The sequence below is a fragment of the Tupaia chinensis genome, unplaced genomic scaffold (genome assembly GCF_000334495.1).
Source record: "Tupaia chinensis unplaced genomic scaffold, TupChi_1.0 Scaffold000140_1, whole genome shotgun sequence".
Classification (NCBI taxonomy): domain Eukaryota; kingdom Metazoa; phylum Chordata; class Mammalia; order Scandentia; family Tupaiidae; genus Tupaia; species Tupaia belangeri.
Window position 1 is genome coordinate 245,864 of NW_006159610.1, and position 19,604 is coordinate 265,467.

Genomic DNA, 19,604 nt, shown 5'->3' on the forward strand with positions numbered 1-19,604 from the left:
CCTTTGCCCACCGAGTGGCTCCACAGGTGCCCATGGCATAGCTGGTCATGTCACACACTTGTTTTCTTTCCCACCCCACCCATCTTCATGCTGCACACCGTGAAGGGAGTATGGGACCTTGTGAGGCAGGCATGGGCCTGTGGATCTACTGCTCCCTGCTCTGAGATCTAAAGGTATGAGTTCTAGGGAAGGATGTGGGTCCCAGGGAATGGAAGGGGCCAGAAAAGCCTACAGAGACCCACAGGATGAATATTCGGCCTTAGAGTATTAGGACCTCAAGGAGCTAAATAAAAATTAATTATGGACCAGACAGTGCTGCAGCAGTAACATGGTGCTCTGTGATGCTCGACCCACACGGGAAGGTCCCAAGTCCATGTCCTAAGGCCTTCTTGTATACACCAGGTACACACAGGCATGCCCACGATCTGGGCTGTCTGGGGATAGACGTGGGTTGCAATGTGAACTCCTTTTTTTTGGGGGGGTGGGGGGGCTGTGCGCCTGTCTCTCAATCTATTTCTGTGTGTCTCTCTCTCATAGAAGAAATGAATAATTTGTTTAAAAGTGATTACTAGTCCTACCCTCCCTTTTAAGCTTTCCAAGTTGTAACTACAATAAAACCCAAAGGGAACTCCCACCCTGAAACACAATCCTAAATGTCAGCCTTTGGGCCTTGGCTGTCCCTTTACCATTTTCCTGCATCAGAGACCCCTTAGGACAGAGGTCAGCTGAAATTCGGTTCCCACTTCACAGGTCTCTAGGGGGTTTCAGACTCAGAGACAAAAGGGAAAGGAAAATCAACCAAACAGCCTCCTGAGCGGGTTGGGGGAAAGCTGGGTTTGCACACAGTGCCAGCAGCTCCCCATAGGGCAGCTCAGGAGCCTGGCCTGGCTGAAGTTGTATGAAACACGTGTGGTCTGAGCTGAGTCCAAATGAATTGTAACAAGAGGGCTCGAGCAAAGCGCCTCTGGTATTGGCCAAATCAAAGGGAACCGATACCAGGCATGAAAAGCCAGCCTGGCCTTTTCAAACTGGCTGGGGAGACGGCCCCAGCCCTGTGCAGTTTTTGGCCTCCTCCTTTCAACTCACAGCCCTGAAGTTGCCTCTAACTTGAAAGGGCTAATTAAAGCCAAAAGAAAACTCAAAAGCTTGTTATCTGGCTCCATTACTCCCAGTTCTGGCATTAGCCTGTCTAGCACGGCTATTTTCCCTCTGTTCCCTCCAAGGCTACCACATAGTGTTCGGACCTGCAGCCCTGCAGACTTCTGTGATGAACCTGGCTTTATTTTTACTGCATCAGGGAGCAAGGGCAGGACAAACACCTGCCCATGGGCGGTCAGACAGACTCTAGTGGCTGAATTTGTTCCTCATGCATTGTCCCAAAAGGCAGGTTTAGAGCAAGTTTTCTACAGGAAAGTGTGAAAGATTGCCACTTCTCTGATCTCAAAGGAACTAGGGCCATTTAGGCACATTAACTCACCATTTTCTAGCACGGGTTGTGTGTGAGCATGTGGATGGGGCATTTATGTGAGTGTGCCCTACCAGCGAGGGGGATTCAGCTAAGTGCTGGCTCTGCCACTCACTCATAAGGCGCGTGACCTTAGGCAATGTATTCACCCTGCTGGGTCTCAAGATGCAAAATGAAGGTTTATACCATGGGGTCTTTAAGGGTCTCCTGACACTAACATGCTAATTCATGTCCCCATGGGCCTAGCTTAGAGTGGGTAACACACATGCAGCCTGCAGCACAGCACCTGACCTGTGTTGACTGCCTTCATTTGAAGAGTCCATGGACCCCGAGTTCATAACCTGTCTCATAGACTCTATTGAGTGAATCACCTACTGCCTCAAATATTGGACCCAGGAGTCATTCCCAAAAGCTAAACCTCTGCTTGGAGGTCTCAGGAATATAATCCAGTGCCTTTGATTCTCTGATATGGCTCTGATTCGTCAATGTGTTGCCATCCTGTAAGGCCCAATGCATCTCTCCTATTTCCTGGTGACATTAGTGGCCTCCTAGCTTTTCAGTACCTCCAAGAAGGAACGATATCTTTTAGTTTCAGCCCCACTACTTGGAAAACAACCTGAGCCTAAGTGTCAGGGCACCAAAGGCAGACTGTGGGGTTCCTTTGTCCTCTTTCCCACCTCCACCCCAAATGCCAGTGACTGAGGGAATAGCCACACACTGTAGGGAAGGTACCAGTGCCTTATGATCTGCCTGGCAAGTAGCTTTACTTTTTAACAGTAAGCTCCCACTTTAAATCAATCAAAATACGTTATCCTAATCCAGAGTTCCACCAATGAAGGAGTCAAGAATCACGTAAGTACAGTATATCATTGTGGTCCCAGCTATTCAGGAGGCTGAGACAGGAGGATCACATGTTCCAGGCTACCTGGAGCAACATGGTAAGACTCTGAACCTAAACTAATTTTTTTCCTTTTAAATGTGTACATCTGATACATTTTCCTTTATTATTCCCAAATTATGATAAGTTAGATTATCTCAAACTACACTCATATTTTTTAAAATCTGCCAGAGGATGCACATGCTTGCCAGAGAGAGACTGGGCAGGGAGAGGTGAAGATGAGAAAGCATACCCTATTGGGGGTGGCCATGCTGTAATCCCTTCTCCACTTCTCCCTCTCTTGGGATTTTGAGTGTTCACACACATGCACCTAGAGTAGCTCTCAAACCATCAGGTCCAGGACTAGAATTGTGTAGCTGGCCATGTTGGATCCAGCTACCCCAACTGCCACACCAACAGCTGGCCTGGTTATCTTTTTTGTTTTGGTTTGGTTTGGTTTTTGCCATAGGGTACATGGAAAGAGACAGAGAGAGGCAGTGAGAAAGAAAGAAAGAAATCACCCCCCAGTAGGGATGGCCATGCCGTAATCCCTTCTCCTTCATTCTCCTTCTGGGATTTGGGGCACACACACACTCACACCTGACATGATTTTCAAGGGGCCAGGTCTGGGACTCAAACTATAGCCAGCCTTGTGGAAGTTCAGTGCAGTAATCATTAAGCCTGCTGGCCCCCGGAATCTTTTAAATGGACAGTACATTTTGAAAGGAGGTAACAAAAGCCTAGAAGATACTAAGGACTGAGCCTTCCAAGTCATTTGAAGAACAAAAAGCATCTCGTTTAAAAGATGAACACCAAGTCAAGCCACAGAAGGGCTGATGCTTCTCATGTTGGGTCATGAGTGAGTTGGGCTGGGAGGTGCAGAAGGCTGGGTCATCATTTCACCTGTGGTCACCCACCAAGGCCACAGGCTAAGGTCTGTCTACACCTCGGGTCCACAGGCCATGGAAGGCACATGCGCCTAGGGTACATGGAAAGAGACAGAGAGAGGCAGTGAGAAAGAAAGAAAGAAATCACCCCCCAGTAGGGATGGCCATGCCGTAATCCCTTCTCCTTCATTCTCCTTCTGGGATTTGGGGCACACACACACTCACACCTGACATGATTTTCAAGGGGCCAGGTCTGGGACTCAAACTATAGCCAGCCTTGTGGAAGTTCAGTGCAGTAATCATTAAGCCTGCTGGCCCCCGGAATCTTTTAAATGGACAGTACATTTTGAAAGGAGGTAACAAAAGCCTAGAAGATACTAAGGACTGAGCCTTCCAAGTCATTTGAAGAACAAAAAGCATCTCGTTTAAAAGATGAACACCAAGTCAAGCCACAGAAGGGCTGATGCTTCTCATGTTGGGTCATGAGTGAGTTGGGCTGGGAGGTGCAGAAGGCTGGGTCATCATTTCACCTGTGGTCACCCACCAAGGCCACAGGCTAAGGTCTGTCTACACCTCGGGTCCACAGGCCATGGAAGGCACATGCGCCAGCCCTTCATTCTACCTGTCCCCGGTTTCCAACAACTTCCATCTCCCAGTGCTGCTCTCTGGCTGTGTCCTGATTGTCATGTGTCTCCTCCTTGTCACTGTGCACATAGAACATGGCCAATAAATACAGTCTGTCCCCTGACAACCTTTCCCAAGCAAGTTCTGTTTTCCTGGTGTGTTCACTGGACTCTTGTACCTTACTTCTGTTCCCATTTCCTGAACATACACAAAGGGACTAAAAGTGACTCCAAAGATCTCATATCTATCCCAAGATGGGTGACTCCTCACTCTCCTCTCTCCCCTCTTCCAGGGTTTATATTCTAAGCTTCCGGGAAAGAGATTCAGAGCCTGATCACTGAGAAGGGTGGATAGGGACCAGCAATTGGCGTAGTGGCTATGTCGCTGAACTCCCATGTAGCCAACCACAGATTGCATCCTGGACCCGGTGCCTTAAACTAACACTGGGCGCGTGTGTGAATTGCATCCTGGACCCAGTGCCTTAAACTAACACTGGGCGCGTGTGTGTGCATGCCCAGGATCCCGAGAATGGAGGAGAAGGGATTGCTGTGTGGCCATACCCCCTGGAGGGGGGGGTGATTTCTCGCTTTCTGTCTCTATGCTTCTCTGTCTTACTGGTGAGCACATACACCCTATAGCAAAAAAACCCTCCAAAAAAAGAAGAAGAAGAAGAAGGGTGGCTACACATCTTGGACTACAACATGCTATAATCTAGCCTTCAGCCATGCTCGTGCCTACCACAGCTACTTAACACAGTCCCACCTATTGCCAGCATTCCCTTTCACAACTAATCAGCCAATATGGAACAGAGAAGAACGCCCTGGTAGGAAATCTGTTTTACTTTCAGCTCTGACCCTTGTAAGCTCGGCCCATTTGAGCTGGTGACTCTCTGAATCTAATGAGAGCATGAGATATGCTCATCCCATGTGCAAAAGAGGACGGAGGCTACAAGGCTAGGGTCCTCACCCTCCACCCTACCAGCCTCCAGGCGCTCCCCTGACTCACCGCACTGCTGCAGGGGATGTCCTTCACCTTGAGCCAGGCCAGGTCAAGCGTGCCCTCGCCCCGGTAGCAGGACTGTAGTCGCTCTTTAATGCGGTCATTGATCTGCTTCAAGATGAAGATGCACAAGGCTGACTCATCCAGGGATTTCATTTTCCGCTTCTGGCCCTTGGAGAAGACGGTGAAGAGGAGGTCGTCATCTGAATGGACTCCAAGGGTCTGGCCAAGCATAGCCCCAGCTTTGGAGAGGTAGGCAGCCTGCAGCAGGCGGTATTCCACCCCATTGCGCTCACAGCCAATGGGCACCTCCACGTAGGAGTTGAAGGCGGTGTCCTCCTTGCAGAGCCTCACGAGCTTGGATGTGTACACCTGCTCCTTGGTGGTAGAGCCTGGGGGAGACACCATCTCAGGCTGAAGCGTCAAAAAGTAGACAAAGTTGCCACTGCTGAAACCGTAGACATAGTAGATATCAAAGTCAGGGATGACAGTGAAGGTGTCTGAAGGGATCTTAATCATGGAGGCCACAAACTCATCGTGGAAGACATACGCGAACATGCCATCTGCCTCGGAGTTCTTGGTCAGCGTGCGACTGGAGATAGTGGGAAAATACTCGGGCTTGCCATCCACCGCGGTCGCAATGAACAGCTTGTCATCCAGGTTGCTGTAGGAGACAATCACTCCGAAGACGGAGCCACTCTCATTGACCCCCGACAGGTAGTGCTCCTTCTTATGGAAAGGCTCCCCCAGCTTGAAGAGGTCCTCCAGCCTCAGGAGCTTGCAGATGCCCTGATACAGGCTCCCGCAGGCGATCAGCCTATTCTCCTTATAGTCGATCAGCAGCATCTTATTGACATTGTTGGTGGTGGTCAGGGGCTCATTGCAGGTCTGGACGATACGAGGTGGGTAACACTTGGGGTTGTCCTCATCTGGCCCTGTCTGGTGGGTCACCAAGACCTTCAGGTCACTGGAGAGCTTGTAGATCCGGTTGACAGCACCCAGGTAAATGTGCCCTGTCCTCTCATCCACCACAAGGTGATTGAAGCCCTCAGTGGGCTCCCCTCGGAAAGTGAGGAAAGATCGCTTCTGAGCCGGTGGGGGAGGCTGCCGGGGCAGCAGGGTGGAGGAGCCCACCCCGACCACCAGCAGGTGGGAGAGCAGGCAAGTCCAGTTCCACGGCATGGCTCTCATCCCGGAGATGGGCCTCGCGGCGCAGCAGCACGCAGCACAGCCGTCTCCCGGGCTGCAGGCTCAGCGCGGTCCCCCCTGCGGGAGAAAAAAGAAAAACTGTGACGCTGGCTAACATGGCAGTGTCATCCTTCACCCCACAGCCGTCTGGCTGGACTCTCAGAGCATGCAGCACGCACTGCACTGGGGGAAGCTAGAGGCCAACTGTCACAGCACCTGCCGTCGGCGTGGAGAGAGGCAGAGCCAGGAGGCCGCAGCCCCAGGAGGGCACTTCTGGAGAAATGATAATAGTGACATGATTACGATCATTATAATAGCAGGGATGATGATGCTAACGACAAACAGTCATTGCCTATGAGTGCCTGACTGTCTCAGTCACTGTCCAGCACTCTGCAGACTGTCTCATTTCATCTTTGCAAACCCTTCCATCTGCCCTCCAGATCCACCACCCTCGCTCCCTTGTGCCCAGGAGACCCCATATCAGCAGGCTATGCAGCAGGCTGCTTGACCTGGGGCCTGGTTAGGTGGAGGCAGATGGGGGCACCAGCAGAAGACTGGAGGGAGGAGAAGAGGGGAGGAGGAGAGCAGAGGAGGAGAGGGGAGAAGAAGGAAGGGGGAGGTGGGGGAGGGGAAGGAAGATGAGATCCGGAGAAGCTAGGGAAAAGGGAAGAGGGCAAAAGGGAAGAAGGAGATGGGGGAGAATAGGGGAGATGGAAAGGGGGAGGGGAGGGAGGGAGAGATTAGGAGAGGCTAAAGAGAAGGGAGGATGGGAGGAGAGGAGAAGAGGGACAGGAGAGGGCAGGAGGGGGCAAAGGCGGGAGGGAAGAAGGGAGAGAGGAATGGGGCTGTTGCCTTGGCTGTTTCTATAGTAGCCTACAGTTCTCTGCAGCAGGCCTCTCACCCAGCCTCCAGGTACCATAGACATCTCTGCCAGACTTCTCTGCACAACAGGCCTCACTGTCACTACCCCAAATACTGCATGATCCCTTGGGGAGACACATTTGATGAGGAATCCCTTCACTAAGCTTTGTTCAGGGCTTGATTCTGGGCCCAGCCACAGTGGCCCACAGACAGTGTCACCCCTCGAAGGCTGGAAGCTGCATGGAAGGCCCAGGAACCTGAACCAACACCAGGTATGAACACACCAGCTCCCACAGCTGTGAGCACCGGAATCCTAGCTAAGATTCAGAGGAGGGAGATCACAACACAGACTCTGTTGAAAATACCTATCTTGGCCCAGCCACAGTGGCACAGGGAGTAAGGTGCACCTACCCAATACTGGAGCCACGTGGGAGGACCCTGGGTTCAGATCCCGGGTCAACCTGATCACACTGGACACAGCTGCAGCTGCACCCACGATCCTTGCTGGCTGGAAGGTTAGGGAAAGGATCAAGGAATAGAAAGGCTCTGCTAAGGGTCTCTTCTCTCTCTCCCTCTCTCAAAAAATAAATAAATGTTATAACCCTGTCTCTCTCTCACTTCCCTTCTCTTGCTTTCTCTCCCTCCACTTATTAAAAACAAAAGGAAAAAAAAGACCAAGTTTGCATGTGGTCTCTACTTCCTGCCAGGACCCTGCCTAGGTTTCCGACACACAATTTTATCCCCACTTTGTAGCTGAGGAAAGCAGCTTAGGGGAGTTGCGTAACGTGGATGACTAACAACAATAGAGGGGCTTCAAACCCGAATAGTGAGTCCATAGTAGATTCTCACTGCTAGCCAGCTCTGTTTACCCCCGCCTTGCCCATCTGCAGCCAGACAGCAGTCCCAGAGCCAGTCAAAGAGCAAAGGCTGAGCCTGCCACTGCGCCGTCCTTCCCAGCTGCTGTGTGGGCCCTCCGAGCCCGTAACTACTGCAGCAGAGCTCGTCCTTCGAGCCTCCCATGCCGGCCAGCACGGGGAGGCCAAATTAAAAACTCCATCCTCAATCCCTTTGCACTGTGGCAGTAACCGCGTCTTCCGGGTACACTGGCCAGCTCTGAGCCCTAATGTCATTTTAACAAGGCAGCTCTTGGCTGCCTCCCACTGAGGGGCCGCCTCTGAGAGGTTTTCATTAAAGGGAGAGGAAAAATGCTTTAAGAAGTGGACAAGTAAATAAATAAATAAGTAACTCCCTGCAGAATAAGATTTGCTTTCCGTCCTCACGGTCTCCTTCACGTCTATTCGAAATGACTCCCTGCATGTGCTTCCAGCAGACAGCTTCAGATTTCTTCCAGTTTGGGACGAAATCTGCTAACATCCTACCTGGGCGATCTTAGCTGTGTGGAATTTCTCTCGTTTACTCCCCAACGCCTCGAAAATGGGTGGATGGGAAGTGGTAGACGACTTAGCAACAGAAATTTCCCAGCAGAAAGAACACACAAGGTTAGATAGATACCAACAGAAGAAATCAGAAGATAAAGTCCAGCCCAAACCCTACTGAAAAACACAGGTCTTCTCAAGTAAACATCAGAGGAGGAAGATCCCGACAGGTGGAGCACCTCCGGACCAACAGCAGCCCTGCAAGCCAGGGGCCTTCATTCACCCACCCACATGGCAAACATTTCCTTAGAGCACACCCAGGATAAGCTGGGGTAGGGGGGTCCAAGGATCAGGTCCTCCAAGAACCTGTAGTCAAGTCAGGCAGGTGCCACCAGGACCTGAGCTATTGCACACTATGGGAAGTTACATGACACGGGACGAAGTGCTTTGGGAGTCCACCTGAGAAAAGTGGACTTTTAATTTGGGATGAGAGAGTGAGGGGCATACTACGAACGTCTTAAGGAGTGGAAGCAATTTCAGCCAAGCTGTGAACTTGAAGAAGACATGCAGTGCTGGAAGGGAAAGGCTCTTTGAGGCAAGAGTGCAATGACAAAAGAACAGGCATACCAAACCAGGGTGTGTGCCAAGAAGAGTGCATCTGCAGAACACCATTCATGAAAGCATCAGACAGAAGATTCCACAGGAAAGAAACAGCCCAAAACCTTGTCAGAATGTCACTGGGAAGTTGAGACTAAAACGCATAGTGTTGAGAAAAGAAATGTATATGTCAAAGAAAAAAGCAAATCCCCCCTGCCCCCCCCTCCGAGAATAGCCTTTCTGCATGTCTGTCCATTCCACCTGAGCCTCTGCTGAAGGAGCGTTTGGAGCTGAGGGCAGGGCAGGGCCTGTCTCTCTCACTCCCAGAATCCTGCCATGCATCCACTAGAAGTTCAACAGCTGTTTTCTGAGAGACAGAAAGAGGGGCTGGAAGCAGATAAGAGGCCAGTATTTGCAGAGCAGGTTCCGCGCCCCAGACCCCGTGCAAACGCTTTTGCACAGATCGACTCATATAACCATCACAACTGTTCTCTGGCGTCAGGAGTGTTCTACACATTGCTCAGGTGAGGAAACTTTAGTTCTGCAAAGACACATGGCCAATAAGTGGCAGAGCTGAAGCCCAAACCTACAAAACCTGTATTCTCTCTAAAAAAGCACGATTTCAGAGCCCACACCTGGAAGCTCTTTTTAATGCACATAAGTCCCCAAATATAGAAATCCCAAGACATCGCCCCCAAGCAGCAGGAGAAAATCAAAGTCTCTCTGAGTCCCAGCGCACAGGTAGAAAACACCTACCAGGTGGGTATCATTATTTACCTCTGAAAGTATTAAGATACCAAGCACCAGCCACAGCCCTCTGCCTGGTGCAAAGTACGTGCCTATTAAATGATAGTGGTGGTGGTGTTCTTTTTAACGAGATTGAAATAGGGTCAGAAGGATTAGGATTAGGATGACAAGATGATACCTGGTGGGACCTTCTCCATTTTTGAGCCGAAAGAGATAACCATGCATCAGTATAATGACTCTCACTCTCTGATTTTAGAGACATTCTCACTCCCTAGTTTTAGAGACAAGGACGCTGAAATCCAGAGAGGTCGAGTGAACCACATTGCAGGGAAGCCACATTGTGAGTTAAAGTGGAGGATGGGAGATAGCTCGATTCTCTGACTCTGGGTCCAGTGCTCTCTCTCCCCCACTCAAGACCTGTTTTCTGACTCCATCAGAACTCCTGCCAGCATCTGCTCCCTGGCCTTTGTCAGAAAGAGACTGCTCTTTGAGCACCATATGCCCCCACCGGCTAACACAGCTCTCAAAACATCTCTGCCAACAATGGAATTCCTCCAGGGCTGGTAATCCTCACTCCAGACAGGCGGGTGCGGGGCAGGGCTTGGCCACCGCTCCTGGGAGGGCGCTCTCACAAGTCACTGTATTGAACCTGCCACATGGCCTGCCTTACTGTAGAGCGGTGGGATGAGGAGGCTGATAATTATGAATTTACTGAGTAGAAAGGTGCCATGGCTCATTCTCTGCCTTCTATTAGGCACTGAAATGAGACACAGTTATGCATTTCAAACACTTTATCAGTCTCATCTGGGGCTCCTGAAATTACTGCACCTAGAAGGGAGGGGACCCACAGAAACAATAACGTGTGATGGGAATAGCCAGGCTCTCATTTTACGCACGGGGGAGGGGACTGATTAGAAAATACATAGGAGAGAAGTAGGAGAGAGAGGGGAAAAAAAAAAAAAAAAAAAAGATGGGGCTGCAGCCCCCACCACAGAGACCACCCAATGGCATGCCCACCCCAGCTTGCTAACTCCAAGCCCATAGGTAGGAACAGCTGCCAGTCCCTTTACTCTCAAATCATCCCTTGGCTGGTTTCAAAATAAAGCATTGGAGGGACGGCTTAGCCCAGCTCCGATTCTCAAAGGCAATTAATGAGACCCAGTCACACCCAAGATTGCCCCCGAGGGACTCAGAGAACTAGGAAGGTGGAGAAAGGGCCAGAGGGCAGGAGAACAGACAGACCCTGAATCAAACCCAAACTTGCTGCCTTTTCCTTTCTTTGAAATCAGATTTTAATTCTGATGGTTCTCTGGAGACGTGGGACTCGTTTTTAGAAGCTGATCATCATTTTGATTAAAGAAATCGGGGCTGTCTTTGTTTTATGTGGCAAGTTTTGAAGAGCTCAAACTAATTTTCATGAAATAGCTCCTGAGTGGTAGAGAAGAAAGTTATTACAGAGTGGTTTAAGATAGCAATTACCTCACGAAATTACTTGAGAGTTTACAAAGTATCTTCATATACATTACCTTGATTCCCTTGTTCTGATTCTATTGTTCTCAACAACCCAGTAAGGTAGGTGGGGTGTTTGTAAGTATCCCCCTTCACAGATAAGGAAACTGAGGCATGAGCAAGGAGGGTCCTGGCTGAGCTCAAGCGCAGTTAAGTTGCACCCGAGGGAGCACCTGAAGTCTCACTCACAGTGCATTTCCTGAGCCCCTGGCACAGTCCTGACCCTCGAACCCTTTGCTATAAGGGAATCGGACATGTATTCAAGGCTGGTGACTCAATTTACAAGTCAGAGTTCACCATGAGTCTGCAAACTAACTGAGTGGGTCACATATGCATGCATTTATGTATGTATGTATGTATGTATGTATGTATGTATGTATGTATGTATATTGCCAGAGGGCACATGTGTGTGCCAAGAGAGACAGGGGGTAAGAAAGTACCCACACCCCATGGGAAACAGTCATGCCACAATCTCTTCTCCTCCATTTCTTCCTCCTTTAAGGATTATGGGCATGCACACACATGTGCCAGGCATGTTTTTCAAGCCTCTGGGTCCAATCCTCAAACCATAGAGTTGAGCATGTGGGATCTATCCACCATAACTACCATGCCACTGGCTGGCCCCCTAACTATGTGGTTTTTAAGTTTGTTTTTGTTTCTGTTTTTGTTGTTATAGGGCACATGAGATCTCCAAAGAAAGAGAGAAAAGGAGAGAAAGAGATAGAGGTAAAGTGAGAAATTTACCCCCCAGGGGGAATGGCCACATCACATCTCATCATCTCCAGTCTCTCAGGATTTGGGGCCCACATGCCGATGTATCCAGCACGATTTCCAAGCCGCCAAGTCTAGAACTTGAACTGCACAGTCAGCCATGTGGGATCCGGTATCTCAACCACCAAGTTGCCCGCTGGTCCCAAACCATGTGCTTTTTAAAATGACATCAAATAGAAGAGAAAATATTTGTGTGCCACACACAGAAAAGAAAAGTACTGAGTGTGATTTAGATGTATTGCTAACTATAGATCACTTCGATGGCTAGTTTTACGTGTCAGCTTGACTGGGTCATAGTGTCCAGGTATTTGGTCAGACATTATTCTGGATATTTTTATGAGGATGTTTGTGAATGAGATTTACATTTAAATCAGTGGACTTAGAGTCAAGCAAGTTATTCTCTGTAGTGCAAGTGGGTTTCAATCAGCTGAACACCTAAACAGAAAAATATTGGCTTTCTCTGAGTAAAAGGGAATTCTACCAGCAGAGGACCTGCATGAGCTGTTGGTGTGAGGTTGTCAGTGAGAGGAGGCCACCAGCTGCAGCCCACATTTCCCAACCTTTACAATTCCACATGGTGACCATGTCAATAGAATGAGAGGTCATGATGACATGTCCACACCCAAACAAGGAACCAATAGGTATGACTTCTCTACCATTTCTTTTACCACCCAGCTGGATAAAGAAGAGTCTGAAACCCTATGGAGCGGTAGAGCCTTAAGATCCACCCATCAACCAGGAACATCCACATCAGACAAGAAAGAAACCAGTACTGTCATGAGGCCCTGAAATGGTGGACTTGTGTCTTACAGTTAGCAGAAATACAGTGAGCATGCTGTGTTCCAGAGCAGGAATTCAAACCTGATGCTGAGCTCAAGGCCTCTATTCTTCAGAATCCACCAGACTGCCGACCCTAGAGAAAGTCCTCCTGATGTCAGTAACCCCATTCCTTGTGCCAAAGCCAGACTACAAACCCCAAGTCCAGAAAGATGAGAGACCACTATGCCAACATCGACAAGGCAGAACAATTATCCATGTTCCTGGGTGGCCGTTCCCAAGTGTTAAGTCGATGGATACAGAGTAGGCATACAGCCAAGGGCCATGCCAGGGTGGGAACACCACGAGGCCTCCTGTCTATTTCATCCAAGGAACCTTAGACATGCATTGATTCAAATTAGCACAACAGGCAAAGGTCATTTCTAAATTTCTATTTCAATCTGTAATCTATACATTCAGATTCACGTGTTTGGTCTACACTTTTCACTTTAAACTCTTGTTTTCTCGAAGTGGGAGCCATGGATTGTCATTTTTATGTCTCTTTCTGGAGCACCATATTTACATGCAACATCTGTGGCCTAGCTGCATAGCTGGCTACAGTCTGGTTCCCAGATGGATGGCCAGTCCCCAAGTGTCTGCCCACCTCACTGCAGCCATGTCCCGGCCCTCACTGCCACCCTGCCCTAGTCACTGTCTCAGAAAAGAATGCACATTCACAAAAGAAAGAGTCAGAGAGTATGGGAATAGCTGTGCAATCCATCATTACTGCTAGGGGCATAAAAGTCAAGTCAAAGCGAGACTGTTTCCCCAAGAGAAGGTCACAGTGCTGTCTTTGGACAGTCTCACGTGCAGGTGGGCACTTCTCCATTCAGTCAGAGCTCAGTGTAAGTCCAGGACGCAGCAGTCCAGCTGGGGCAGTGGGAGCCCTCCATCCAATCTGCTTGCTCTCTGCTTCTGCATCAATTCTTTTAAGCAATGAGAAATATGAAATTGTTGGTCGGGGAAAGGCTGAAGAAGGGTACAAAGGATGGGAGAGGGAGCAATGGGGAGCCAGCCATGGAATTAGAGTCCCAGCGCCGCCAGGCAACCAGCCTGGTTCCGGAAAATTCAGCCGCAAGCTCAGCTACACAGGGCTCTTAATCCACTTCCCAGTTTATTAAACGGGGCTAGGGGCTGGGGACTGGGGGCTGGGGGTGCGATTACCATGGACAGAGCCTGCAGAGCTGGTCTAGAAGAAGCCTCTGCAGGAGGCTGAGTGAGAGATGCTCCCATTTAGAGATTAGGTCCTAGCTGGACCTCTGAGGCCTTTAAGGGTGGAAACTATCCTTCTCCTTTCTCCCTCCCACAGGCCTCCCTGTCCTTGGCCTGGAGGGTGCTCCCCCAGGGTGCCAAACCATCCTTTCCTAGCCAAATGTGCACTTCCCAGCACAGCCTAGCAGGAGCAGCAGCCCAAGCCAGGAGGCCCCAGATGAAGGTCTCTATTATTACACGGAGGCAGCCCTTTATATTCCAGGCACTGTGCCCCCTAGGGGCTGGGGACTGGGGGCTGGGGGTGCGATTACCATGGACAGAGCCTGCAGAGCTGGTCTAGAAGAAGCCTCTGCAGGAGGCTGAGTGAGAGATGCTCCCATTTAGAGATTAGGTCCTAGCTGGACCTCTGAGGCCTTTAAGGGTGGAAACTATCCTTCTCCTTTCTCCCTCCCACAGGCCTCCCTGTCCTTGGCCTGGAGGGTGCTCCCCCAGGGTGCCAAACCATCCTTTCCTAGCCAAATGTGCACTTCCCAGCCCAGCCTAGCAGGAGCAGCAGCCCAAGCCAGGAGGCCCCAGATGAAGGTCTCTATTATTACACGGAGGCAGCCCTTTATATTCCAGGCACTGTGCCCCAGTGGAGAGTCGCTAAGCAATGGCTGTCTCTACTCCAAGTCTGGCTCGCAGCTTTACAAACACAACACTCTCAATTGAAGCCTGGGTTGGGGTGGACAGAGTCCTAAACTTCCCTCCTGCATCTCCTTTAAGGAGACAGGCTGGCTAGTAATTTGGGGTCAGATGCCCCAGCTGGAGTTGGCATCAAGACCTGCTCTGCAAAATGGCACAGCCTGGAAGCAATGTGGCCACAGCCTTCTGCCCCAGCCCCTTGGCCCAGCTCATCAGGAACGCCTTGTCCAGAGTCTGTCCAGGGAGCTTGGCTCTGTCTCTAGAGGGCTCCCATTGCCTCAAAGGGGGCTGGACATCTCAGGAGATGCTCAAGACATCCCAACCAGTGGCAAAGGGAGAATTCGCCATCACTTTAGCTGCCTCAAGACTAGGGTGGGCATTTGGGTCACAGAAAAGGGCCAGGGATAGTCACCTCATTATGTAGTACTGTCACAAGCATGTGGCCTGATAATGCTTAGCTTACTGCCATCCTCCTGGTAACTCACACACCCTTTCACCTCCCCACTTCTCTGACTAGACTCCCAGCCTGGTCCCAGTAAGGGAGACCACATCCAGGGGTCTTAAGCCAAATAAGCTTCTCATTCTCTCTATATTATTATTATTCGAGAGACTTTTGCTATAGAGTGTGTGTGTTCACCAGAGAGACAGGAAGCAAGAAATCATCCCCTGGGGGGATGACCACACCACAATCCCGTCTCCTCCATTCTTCTCTTGGGATTTTGGGCATGCATGCATACACACTGGCGTGAATTTTAAGCCACCAGGTCCGGGATTCAAACCGTGTTCAATTATGGAGGAGTCCAGCAACGTAATCATGACGCCATTGGCTGGTCCCAGCTTCTCATTCTCAAGACCCCAGTCTCCTTTCAGGGTGAAGGGAGGAGCTGGAGTGTCGGTGCACAACTGCTTATGTGGCAGCAAATGTCACCAGTAAAAGTATCCTCTCGGAATCGTCACAGCCAAGAATACTACTGGCATCCAGAATGGTCATGCTAACTGGCCACAGTCCTGCTAAGTGACTGTCCTTCTTTCTTGATGCCTCAGTTTCCCCATCTGGAAACTAAAATGGCATCTCTGGAAGGAGAGAGACAAAGAGACCACCAAGCTTCTTCTTGGGCTAAGCATGAGAAAAGTAAGAGTACAACGTATTAAGCTTCACAGGACACAGGCTGCCGTAAGTTGGGAGGTTGCCCAGTGGCCATTGCAGAGGTGCCAGCCAGTGCTACGTTGCAGGGAGGATTATAACGCCCAGGGTGGTGTTTACTGGAAGACAAAGCCCCAGGGCGGTGTTACTGGAAAACAAAGCCAGTGCTGAAGTTTCTCTCTGGAGCCTCCTTGCATGTTTGCTTAAACTGGCTTTTCATCTGCCCACATCTACATTGTGGGGAGCCTCAGGAGTCCCTGCTGTGGCTGTGGTTGAATTTCACAACCTTCCCCCAGAGATCTCAGCAGACTCATCTGTTAAATGGGCCTAAGGGGACTGACAGGTGGTTTGGTGGTTAAAGGCACTAGATTCCCACATGACTGACCATGGTTTGAGTCCCAGACCTGGCAGCTTGCTTTCTTGCTTTCCCTTTCTCTCTCTCTTTCTCTCTCTCTCTCTCTCTCTCTCTCTGGTCAAATTTAAAAAATAAACAAATAACAATAACAAATGGAATTAAATAAATATTTTAAAACACCTTTTAAATGGGCCTAAATCTCACTCCTTGGTGCCTATTTGCTGTCACAATGAGAAGGACCAGGGGGTGGAACACAGAGGATCAGCTCGGGCATTGATCCATTTCCCTGAGCCTGACCAGTGAACTGATTCTTCAGAGAGGGGCCTTTGTTTCTTTGGCCTCAGGGGACCTTTGCAGGACATACAGGAAGCCTCTACTGACCATGGTTTGAGTCCCAGACCTGGCAGCTTGCTTTCTTGCTTTCCCTTTCTCTCTCTCTTTCTCTCTCTCTCTCTCTCTCTCTGGTCAAATTTAAAAAATAAACAAATAACAATAACAAATGGAATTAAATAAATATTTTAAAACACCTTTTAAATGGGCCTAAATCTCACTCCTTGGTGCCTATTTGCTGTCACAATGAGAAGGACCAGGGGGTGGAACACAGAGGATCAGCTCGGGCATTGATCCATTTCCCTGAGCCTGACCAGTGAACTGATTCTTCAGAGAGGGGCCTTTGTTTCTTTGGCCTCAGGGGACCTTTGCAGGACATACAGGAAGCCTCTAAGCATGGAATCTCTTCCCAACCCAAGGGCCTAATGTACTCTCTTAGCAAATAAGAAAACGAAATGCAAATCCCCTTCCTCAGACTGGTGTAAAATCTCTAACTCAACTTTTCTACCTGAAAAAAAAAAAAAAAGTCCAAATCAGTAGGTGTGGAAAAGATAGTGAAGACAGAGTTTTGAAAAGACAAGCCCAGAGTTTCCATTCCCAGATGGTAGGGCCTCAGAGTTCCTATTCCCAGATGGTAGGGCCTCAGCACCTCTCCAGTGAAGACTCATTCCTGAGATGCCTTAGCACCCTATCAGCCCATCACTACGTCCCCATCAGAGCCCACCTGCCTCCCAGAGTCCAGCCACTAGCCTTCCAGCCCCCTGGAGTCTTTATGCAAGGAAGCCTGTGATTCTTCCAAACAGTGGCACAATAGGGTGTGGACTGACTACATAGGGTGCACTCTCCAAATGCCAGCACCCTTAATTCCAAGTGCTTTCTGGTAGGAGGGCTTTCTCCCCAAACCTCCTTTGTCCTTCTGTCCCCCCCTTTTCTTTCTCAATTCCAGGGAGAATCAGGAAGTGAACAGTTGCCTGCCTTGCTGGTCTATATTCATGTAATTAGCGCTATTTAATTCCAGGATGAGCCAAAGCTCATAAAATACAAAACATATTTCAGCTGCATGCCTCAAATCTTGGCAGAAATCTCTGCTGAAGCCGGAAGCCAAACAGAGCTATATTCGCTTCTTAAAAAAATTAGAATGACTGCAACAAAGTTTTGGAGCTGGGCACTACTACTACCTGGAAATACACAAGGCGTAGCAGAGTAGGGGCTTGTACATCTTAAAGATTGGAAATAGTGTGTATCACCATGGTGACACTAAGCATTTCTAAAATCTGTAGTATTGACTAGTAATACTAGTATAATATGTTGTCCCTCCTAAGGAGGCTGTTCTTGGCCCACTCTCTATGAACACATGTTGGCGTGTGCCTAAAGGTCCCTGGCCACCAGATAGGAGGTCATCTTCCCTCTCTCACGTGCAGAGTCAAATGCTCAAAGAGACATGCCTTCGTGGGCAATGTCTCCAAGTTAAATAACACATTCCCATCTCCCAAGTTCCTTTCTCCTGCCTGGCCCCCTGGGGTGAGACCTCATGCTACTTCTCTAAAAGGGGACTTCAAGAAGTTTATAGAAAGTGGAACTGAAGTGTGAGTGTAGTTGGGTGCAAAACAAAACAAAGTAAAACAAAACTCCATGCATAGTTTTTCATAGTATGCATTTTCCAATGTTCACCTGTTGAAATACCCATTTTGTAAGTCAAATAACAATGTGATTGAATGTATAAAAGAAAATGAAATGAAAAAATAATTTAAAAAGATAACAATAAATAAAATAATTCTAAAAAGTAAATAAATAAATAAAATGAAGACTCCTCATATTCATGCCAACAACACATGAGGCAAAGAACAGGAACTTCCAAACCCTCGCTTGCCCCCACTACACAAGTGAAGACCTCAGAAAGGTGCCTTTCCACCAGACGCCATCACTGCCAAGTAGAAACAGATGTGGTCTTCAACCTGTCACTCCCTGCCCTCTGGCTGGCCCTCCTGACACAACTAGTTTCCTCTCATGGCACCCCTGTGCGTTGTTGTGCCCTCCTCCTTTTCCAGGTGACAAGAATATGAAACAGAGCATGTCAGTGGAGGACCCAGAGCAAGGCCAGGCAGAGGAGGGATTAATGTTGGAGGATGCTGACACCCCTCTCCAGGATTGGTTCAGAAGCTGTGTCAATGGGACAGAAAATGGGTCACCTCATGACCAAGGTGTGAGAGTGTCAATCCACTACAAGACCTGGGAGGTCTTTAGGGAGATACAACATTCTGAGACTGCTCTGTGAATCAACTCCATGGGCAGATGCATAGCATGAGGAAAACGTCTTCCTGCTCTTACTTGCCCTCTTCTCTTACACAGCCTGAAATGCCACTATCCCCACAACCACCACCTCTTTTGTGTAACACTTTGCCCTCCCCAGGCTCCTTCATGTGCAATAAACACTCATGACTCCCAAAAGGTACAACCATCCCTATTCAACCTTTTGGGATTATGCTCCAGAGCGGGACACTCAGGCTCTGAGAATTTAATTAACTTGCCCCAAGCTAGGCTCTTCCTCTTTCTACACCTCAGGTCTTTTATTAGTCCAATGTGTCCCTCTAAACCACAAAGCCACCCATCAGAGTCATCACGAAAGAATGTATATCTAAGCATGAGGGAAGGGATCAGTCTAGAAAACCCCACGGTGAGTACACAGTTGTTAACTAGAAGGCAAGGAGGGCTTCTAGCTGGAGTATCAGAGTACAAAAACTAAATTATTCTGGGGGCCAGCAGGTGTGGCATAATGGGGGCATGTGTGCATGTGTGTCCAACATCTAGAGAGGATAATGAAGGAGAAAGGATCTTGGCAGGCCATCTCTGCTTTTGGGTGATTTCTCACTTTCTCTCTCTGTCTCTCCAGCAAGTGCACATACCCTATGGAAAAAAATCTCTCTCTAAGAAATGAAAATAAAAAACTAAAGTAAGCTATTCTGCACTGTCATTACTTTTTTTTTTTTTTGCCACTGTCATTACTTTGCCAGTCCTTGATAACTCACATGTGATGGGGCCCAGGAAGGTGGCATAATTGGGTATGCTCAGAGTGGGCTGAGAAGGCCATGCAGCAAGTAGGAAGGGTGGCCCACATCCACTCACACATGACTTAACAACACTTATTCAGCTCCCTAGGCTTTC

The 19,604-nt window shown here is 49.1% G+C and overlaps 1 protein-coding gene across 1 annotated transcript in view; it reads right to left on the reverse strand.

Moving 5' to 3' along the window:
* Positions 1–19,604, reverse strand: part of LOC102468553 (plexin-A4) — a gene marked incomplete at its 3' end in the record, with an annotated part of 320,452 nt that overhangs the window by 241,278 nt on the left and 59,570 nt on the right. Inside the window, exon 2 of the mRNA XM_006145084.2 lies at positions 4,859–6,118. Within this exon, the coding sequence (XP_006145146.1) occupies positions 4,859–6,043 (1,185 nt within the window). The remainder of the gene's footprint in view (positions 1–4,858; positions 6,119–19,604) is intronic.